This window comes from Abramis brama, assembly GCF_963993115.1.
Source record: "Abramis brama genome assembly, chromosome: 13".
NCBI classification, from domain to species: domain Eukaryota; kingdom Metazoa; phylum Chordata; class Actinopteri; order Cypriniformes; family Leuciscidae; genus Abramis; species Abramis brama.
In genome coordinates, this window is record NC_139975.1 from 1624169 (window position 1) to 1633079 (window position 8911).

Here is an 8911-nt window from a genome sequence, read left to right on the forward strand (position 1 = left end):
AGAAAAGAGCGGCATTGTGTGGGCTCACCGGCATAGCTGGGAGGGTTGTTAATCCTGGGTTCAGCTGAAGTCCCACGAGGAACGGAAGCCTCAAGATGATAGTGAAGACGCGCAGTCAAGTCAGCAACCTGAGCAGTCAGGCTTTCCACGGAGCGACGAGTATCAGAAATCTCCGCATCATGCCTGCCCAGCATGACTCCCTGCACCTCAATAGCCGCACGAAATGGTCCTTCCCCCGCTGGGTCCATCGTGGTCAGATTATTCTGTCACAGTTCATATAGAGGACCCAAAAGCAGAGGTAAAGCAGTAAAGTTTATCGCTTCGTAACTTCAAACAAGGAGACTGCCGTCAACAGACGCAGATCTGTAATTAACAGAAATAATAATTCTTGACAGGTAGAAGGTAGGAGCTGTGGTTCCAGTGCCAGGAGATAGACGAGCAGCAACTGAACTCCGTCCCCGAGCCCGGTGCAAGCTACTCACAGACGGCTGGAAGGTGACGGTCCACAGACAGTAGGTGAACTGGGTAGAGAACAATGATGAATCTCCAACATATAACTCACGACAGGACAGGACAGGACAGGACAAGACTGGGTGTCTCTCATGAGAATAAATACTGATGAGATAGAAACGAAGAGACAAAGCGAAAGCTCAACGTTCAACAATAATCTGACGAGGAGACTGAGAAAACAGTGACTAGAAGTAGCTGAGGAAATTAGAGGGAAAAAGGATCAGGTGAGACGATAATCAGTGTAAGTGTTGATTACTATGGGTATCAGCTGCGGGTGAGGAGAGGAAGGAAAAACATGAATGGGAATGATTGAGTGTGTGCGCAGCGCGAGCGCTGAGATAATAGGAATCAGCTGTATGTGTGTGCGCATGTGTGAATGAAGGAAAACAAACAGAAGGAAGAGACCGGTTCATGACAACAACATCATAACTGAACAATTAATCAATTAATCTGAGCTCATTTCTCATGTCGAAGTCTCAAGATATTTCAGATATCTTGAATATATAAATGAGAGCTTATTTTACCATCTGTGTCTTTTCCAGAAGCGTCTCACAGGATCTGTGTGTGAATCTATTGAAAATACATTTAAATGCATTTAAAAGAGCACTTAAAGCATGTTATAACACTCATATTTAGGGGGACTTTTTTTTTAAATATAGGGGTACAAAACATCATAGCTTGTGACGCACATCACCATGGAGATTACTCATCATTTTAACAAGATGTGATGTTGTGTTTAGCTGTATGATGCCTTCCCGGGTATAATGAAGCGGTTGCCAGGACCTCATCAGACAATAATCTCAAACTAGTGCTGGATATCAGTCATGTGATCATCACGGCCCAATCACAGCCAGCGTACTGATACTCAGATCAACAGCTCTCTTACTCATGTGATATGAGTAAACAAAAAAAAGTCACTTTAGGTCACTTGATGGAGTTTTTCGGTTCCTTGCCACTGTTGCCTTTGGCTTTCTCAGTTGGGGATATTTTGGGGATATTTAATTTTAATTTTATCAATCAATAAATTCCACTAGAAACAAACCTTGTTGTATTATTTTAATTTAATACTGTGAAGCTGCTTTGATACAATCTGTATTGTGAAAAGCGCTATACAAATATACTTGACTTGACTTAAATATTGGAGACATGATGAAAGCAGGAAGATCCAGATCTACAGGAGTGACGTTTACTGAATATTGACCGGTAAGATCCTCAGAGAGTCAGAACAACACCGGAAGAATGGAAAGAGTGTGTGAGTGAAGGTGGTTGTGAATGTGTGTAGATGTGTGTTAGTTACAGGATCAGAGAACGACACCGTTCCTCCGTCATAGTCCAGATTCACTCTCACACGATCAAGATCCTTATTAACACGAAAACCAGAACCTAAAGGCACTCTGTACTGCACACTCCAGGCATCAGTGTCGAAGAATCCTGCATTCCTCTGGTTTGATGCTGTAGTTACTCCAAGAGCCCAGCCTGAACACTCTTTAACCTCCACATCCCAGCAGTGTGTTCCTGAGTTAAAGCCCTCTGAACCCAGAACACAGGAATACCACTTAAATCTCTCTGGATTATCAGGAAGAGGTTGACTGATCCAGCTGTATCTCACACTGGTCAGATCATCAGACACGATGAGACGTGGACTCGCAGTGTTTGGGTCCAGAATCACAGGAGCTGATGAGAAACAATCAACAGAAGCTTTTATTCTGATCTTCATATAATGATCAAGAGTGACCCAACACAGATTATTATGAGTTATGACACTCGTCCTGTTGATCAAACACACTTTCCTCTGATCACTGTCAGTGCTGTTATTAGTTTCACACTCGCTTTATCATCAGCGTTTAACGGCATCAACTACAAACATTAAATATGAGATTCAGACATTTGTGTCCATCAAGAGAAACTGATACTTTGGGAAAGTTAAATAACAATAAATCACTGAGATGTGTTGAGATTTCTGCTGTAGATGAAGAACTGTAAGTGTGTGTCTGATCTTCAGCATCTGATCATCTTCATTTTACTGGCTCTTATAGTCTGTGTTTTGTTTTAAATTAGTTTATTATGACTGTCTGTTGTGTTTGACTTAAAATCATGAATCACCTTTAACACTTCCTAGCCACGCCCTAGCAACCATTGTCGAGCTCCCTAGCAACCCAACTCCAAAGAGGGATATCTTCTAATCTGAATGTCATAGAGGAGTTGCGGTTGGTTTATATCATTCATACTGGCAAGCAGCCTTTGAAGTAACATCATTGACAGCTGCCAAGCCACTCCCTAGCAACTAAACAGAGTACCCTAGCAACTGTTCAGCAAGACCTATATCTCTGCACCAGAACATCGTAGAGACATGGTGGTTGGCTCCTTTGACTAATGCTAGCAAACAGGACTTCCATCATGCTTCACATGCTAGCAGAATAGCTACATGCTAATAGCGATTAACTAAGTGTTGAAACATGTCAATAATGCTAACTAAAACGCAGTAGCAGCATTCTAATCATGTTAGCACCATGTTAACATGTTAATTATGCTAGCATCATGTTAACAACTTGTTAATCATGATAGCATCATGTTATTCATATTAGCATCATGCTAAAACATGCAAGCAACAGTGTGATTGTGTTAGCATCATGTTAGCAAAATGCTAATTGTGTTAGCATCTGCCTAGTTTCAAGTTTTGCCACTGCAAGCACCACTCACATTTTCTTCAGGAAATGTACATTCTAGTTATTATTATTATTATTATTATTATTATTATTATTATTTTGAGACTAATTTTTTTTAATTGTAACCTCCTAACAGACATCAAACTCATCTATCTATCTATCTATCTATCCATCCATCCATCCATCCATCTATCTATCTATCTATCTATCTATCTATCTATCTCTGTCATGAAGAGCCTCTAACTCTCCATCCATCATGTCCAGCTCAGATCTCCTGCTGTCAGACTCACTGTTTTGGACGATGTCCTGCATCTTCTTCCAGACTCTGAACGGCAGGTTGCCCAAGTATCGTGGCACATGAATCAAAGCTCCAGAAGCCATCTGTGGATCCGGCTGTGAGCTCTGGACTCTGGAAGAACATTCAGGAGTCAGAACTGCAGTGGCTTTGGATCAGAACCAGAGAGACCAGAGACAGGAGCAGATCACTCACCTTTCCATTGAGCCTGGAAACTCCTGCAGAACAAACACACCATTTATCATCAACAACTCAATCAATCATCAATCAATCAACCAATGATCTGAAATCAGACCTTCAGAAAGCAGACGTCATTGGCTTTCATCATCTCCTCCATGTCTTTGATTGTGTGTGAAAGAGCTGAGATGTGTGTGTTCATCTCCTCCAGCTTCTCCTTCATCCTCTGCTCCTTCTGCTCCTCTTCCTCCCTCAGTGCAGTGACTGTAGCTTCTTCTTCATCTCTGAGAAACTGATGAAGCTTCTCAAACTGCTGTTTAATCTGACGCTCTGTGTGCTCAGCTTGAGCCTGAAATCAGATCACATTCACTTCAATCATCTCAATCAACACTTCACATCATTAAAGGAGAACTCCGGTCAATTTTAACATTGAGCTCATTTTTTGGTAAATGTGGAGTGCTGTCAGTACAGAGAACAACGGCAAAAATCGGTGTTGCCTACACCGTGTTATCCTGTTTTTAAAATTTGCACCCTGTTGACTTCAATGGGGCAAGTTTTAAACCTGCTTTTAGCCTCTTAACATCCTTGATGTGTCATTACAAGTGCACAGCCAATGTGAGCGATTCCTTCAGAGTGAACACGGTGAATCTGACTGCAGTAGATGTGAAAGATATGAATAAAAATGATGTTAATTCAGCCAGCGCTCATACCTGTATTTTCTTCCTGTTTTCGGCAGAAGTCCACAGTAGTCGATTGTCGAGTTCACGCGCGTGATCATAGATACTAAACCTATGCGCGTGAACTCGACAATCGACTACTGTGGACTTCTGCCGAAAACAGGAAGAAAATACAGGTATGAGCGCTGGCTGAATTAACATCATTTTTATTCATATCTTTCACATCTACTGCAGTCAGATTCACCGTGTTCACTCTGAAGGAATCACTCACATTGGCTGTGCACTTGTAATGACACATCAAGCAAGTTTAAAACTTGCCCCATTGAAGTCAACAGGGTGCAAATTTTAAAAACAGGATAACACGGTGTAGGCAACACCGATTTTTTTTGATATGCTGGAGAAGAATGGCGTCTAAGCGATTGTGGCGTGCTGTTCTTGGGTGTAATAAGGAACACAGCATCATTTTGATGTTTTGATGGAATATTCCCAAAGCATTGACGCGGGGATTCCCCACGATCAACGTCAATGCTTTCATGTTTGCGAGAATCATTTCACACACCAGACTGCTTTACAAACGAGGGTCAGTATAAAGCTGTTTTTGCTAAGAAGCTGCTCCTGAAAATAGGATCGGTACCAACTATTCGTGTTCCTGCTGCACCTCCAGAAGAAGTGAGTGTAACGTTTTATTAACCTTTATATTAATATTTATATTAATCTTTGCAAATCGTTTGCTGCACGCTTCACGATGAATGCGGCTGTTTACACTCAGGGTACATTACGGCATGTTTTCTATGTACAACGTTCTCAATATAATTCATAATCCCACATTTATTACGAACACCGCGTTATGGTTATTGAGTTATTGTGTTACAAACGGTGTACGCACAGAACAGAGGGGCGGGGTGAGCAAAGCTTATTATCATTTAAAGACACATGCACTTAAACGGCGTGCTGAAAACAGAGCTAGTTTTGACCAGGTAAAATGAGTGTTTTCTTACAATACTAATGAGAATTTTTAATTAAAGTATATTACAAACTTTTAATTTATACCCTAAAGAATCATATTAGCTTGTACAAAAATGCCATTGTATGACCCCTTTAATATTAGAGATAAACTCAGATACCCGACATAGAATCATATCATAACTGTATATAGTGATTCAACAGCTGTAATGAAAATGACTCTCGTTTCTGTTTCCTCACCTTGATGTGTCGAACTGTTTTCTCAAACTTTCCTTTCATTTCTTCATTGCGTTTAAGTTTCTCCTGTAAGGACTTCAGTGCTGTATTGAGCTCCTCCTAGAATTGAACAAAAATACATAAAACTCCAGATTACAGTGAAGAGAAGACAATACAGTGACGATCATATAATGCAGTGAAAAAATATTTGCCCCCATCCTGATTTCTTCAGTTTTTGTGTACATCTCATACTAAATTGATTCAGAAATTGCAACCTGAGTAAACACAAAGTACAGTTTGTAAATGACAATGTTATTTATTGAAACAAAAAAGTTCTCCAATACCAACTGGGCCGGCGTGAAAATGTATTTGCCCCCGTAGTTACTAATTCTTTAAAGGTCCCCTATTATGCAAAATTCACTTTTGCATGCTGTTTGGACATAAATGTGTGTTGGCAGTGTGTGTACACAACCAGCCAATAGTGGTAAAAATCCACTCACTCCTTTTTTATTAATCCCCATAAATCATCAGCAGTGTCTCCCAATGACCTGTTTTCAGAATGCTGTTTTAGTGACGTCACTAAGCACAGGCCCCGCCCACGAGTGTTGACAGACACTGCCGTTTCAACATAGCCCCGCCCTGATCGAGTTCACAGCTGCTGCACTGACGAGAATGTCTCCCAAGCGTTGTAGGTGTTGTGTGGCTGGATGTATTAATCCACATAGCTCTCTCTATTTACTCCCGAAATCTGAGGCAGCCGCTGAAGACGAGGTGGAATTATTTTGTTTTTAAAGAAAATGCTTCCTCAACTCTAGTCAAGTCAAGTCAAGTCAAGTATATTTGTATAGCGCTTTTCACAATACAGATTGTATCAAAGCAGCTTCACAGTATTAAATTAAAATAATACAACAAGTTTTGTTTCTACTGGAATTTATTGATTGATAAAATAAAAATTAAATATCCCCAAAATATCCCCAACTGAGCAAGCCAAAGGCAACAGTGGCAAGGAACCTGTTGAACCTACCGAAATTCGTGTACTTGCGCACTTCTTATACTGTGTTTACTCAGCTCTTACGGTGATTTTCTGAAGTAAAACTGACGCTTCATCTTTTGTGTGATGTACAATAAACTTTATTAAACTCATCACTATATGTTTGATCATCATTCGGACCTGGTCCGAAACAGCAGACTTGTAGGCTATTAATAATGGATACATACAAGCAGATGACAAATATGTTATAACCGTAATTAAACTACTAAACTATACCTGTTCAATCTCTATACAGCATTCTGACTCTGTAAGCATTATTGTCCGACTCGAAATGAACACCGTTACTGAGAGTTTCTGATATTATCATCAATCCGTGAGATGAGATTGTCCTGAGAGACTGAGCGCGAGCTCATGAAGCTCCGCCCCCTGTGCCGTCCAGCAGCAGCTCATTTGCATTTAAAGGGCACACACTTTTTCTGAGCCCCAAAAAATGACAATTTAAACATGCTGTAAAAAATTATGTGTTGGGTATTTTGAGCTAAAACTTCACATACACACTCTGGGGACATCAGAGACTTATTTTACATCTTGTGAAAAGGGGCATAATACGGGACCTTTAAATCTATGAAACTGCATTTATAATGTAGTTCGGCTGGACTTAACACATCCAGTCCTGATCACTGCAGTCCTGTTCAATCAGATCAACACTGAATACTGAAGCCTGATTGGTTCACGTCTGTGCGCCTCTACAGACAAACAGCTTTTCAGCCGCCAAAACTGACGGGGCCGACTGCATATTTAAGTCGAGCTGAAAACTAATTTCATCAGAATTTTTTCACCACGCTTTTCAGAACGATGAGCTTTGTAAAAATCAACGCGTTTCAGAAAGGCGAGGCATAGAGAAGCAACAATAAAATTATTAAATATTACAATAATGACTTTTTTGAACCTAAAACCACATAAGCCTATCGCATTAAACCAAATACACAAAATAATGTTAATTTTAGAACTGTCACATGACCTCTTTAAAAGAGCAAATTTGAGTGACATTTGTTGCAAAAACCAATCAGGATTCAGTATTCAGGGAAAAACTAAGTTTTCCTCATACGTCAGTTACTGATGCAATGCTCATGATCTCAGGGAACCGAGGATACGTTAGTAACCGGAACGATCTGTGTTTATGACTCGTTATGATTCTTTACATGTGAATCAAGAAACATTTGTCTTACCTTATTTGATGAACCCACTTCACCGATGGGCCTGAATTTATGATTGTCATGTTGTTTTGAATCTCTGCACACGATACACACAGGCTGTTTGTCCTCCAGACAGAAGAGTTCGAGTTCCTCACTGTGTAAACTGCAGATCTCCTCAGACCCGGATGAACGCCTCTCATTTCTCTCCCTCAGGAACGACTCACACAAGTTTTTTAACACAAGACTAACTGGAGGATCAGATCTTGAGGATCTTCTCCTGCAGACAGGACACTCCTGAGATCCCTTGATTCTCCAGAACTGTTGAAGACACTCTTTACAGAAACTGTGACTACAGGATAAAAGAATAGGAGCATTGAAGATTTCACGACACACAGGACAAGAAAGCTCTTCTGCAGAGACATTTAGTGAAGCCATTTTCACTGTTTGAGCTCCAGCAAACTAAACTTTACTTTCACTTTCTGAACGACGGTTTAAAAAACAAATCACCATGAGAATCACAAAGATCAGAAACAAACTTGTTCAGAAAGAAACTTCTCAAATTCCTCTGTAAAGTTTTCTCCTTCGTACTCCACTGATCGCTGATTCTTTATTGCTTTTGTTGAGACAAAGTCCATATGGCAGAAAAGAGAAATAACAAGTCCGCCTCTCTCTGGTTAGTGTTGTAAGAGGGTGAAGCTTCTGATCAAGGTGTGTTGAAACAGGTCAAAGAACAACATCAGTGGCCTTTACCACTGTAATTTGCTCTGGCCCCCTTCCTGTTCGCAGGAGTGATGAGATAGTTAGTAGATTGTGTTCACTGAATCGCTGGCTGTCTAAGTGGTGTCCGCTTAATAATATAGAATTCATAGACAATTGGAAAAGTTTTTGGGGCAGACCTGACCTGTTGAAAAGAGATGGTATTCATCCCTACTGGGATGGTGCTGCTCTTCTCTCTAGTAATATGGCTCATAGTCTTAGAGCTCAAACATGACAATCTGGGGCTCAGGTCAGGAAGCAGACAGACTGGCTAAACCCACCGTCTGCTAGCGGCCTCTCGTCACCAAGGTCAAATACATCCCATCACATAGAGACTCTTTCACCTAGATATCATCATATAGAGACTGTGTCTGTTCCCCGAACTTGGAAATCCAAAAAACGTTTAAACCCATCTAAGGTTAAAAATGTAATTGATGTTCAACAAATAAAAAACAGCTATAATA

At 40.5% G+C, this 8911-nt stretch overlaps 1 protein-coding gene across 1 annotated transcript; it reads right to left on the reverse strand.

Annotated features, from left to right (window-relative positions):
* Window positions 1–1537: 1537 nt before the first annotated feature.
* Window positions 1538–8607, reverse strand: LOC311094653 (E3 ubiquitin-protein ligase TRIM35-like). The gene is made up of 6 exons (XM_084132750.1): window positions 7725–8607; window positions 5529–5624; window positions 3767–3997; window positions 3667–3689; window positions 3467–3585; window positions 1538–2184 (listed from the first exon to the last, which is right to left on the reverse strand). Exons 1-6 carry the CDS (start codon window positions 8124–8126, stop codon window positions 1697–1699), a joined length of 1359 nt encoding a protein of 452 aa, XP_083988876.1. The 5' UTR covers window positions 8127–8607; the 3' UTR covers window positions 1538–1696.
* Window positions 8608–8911: the final 304 nt, after the last annotated feature.

Coding starts and splice junctions, on each gene's coding strand:
- LOC311094653 (XM_084132750.1), bottom strand. CDS start 8,126: ATGGCTTCACTAAATGTCTCTGCAGAAGAGCTTTCTTGTCCTGTGTGT. Junction 5,625..7,724: donor AAGTGGGTTCATCAAATAAG/GTAAGACAAATG, acceptor GTTCAATTCTAG/GAGGAGCTCAATACAGCACT. Junction 3,998..5,528: donor AAACAGTTCGACACATCAAG/GTGAGGAAACAG, acceptor ATCTGATTTCAG/GCTCAAGCTGAGCACACAGA.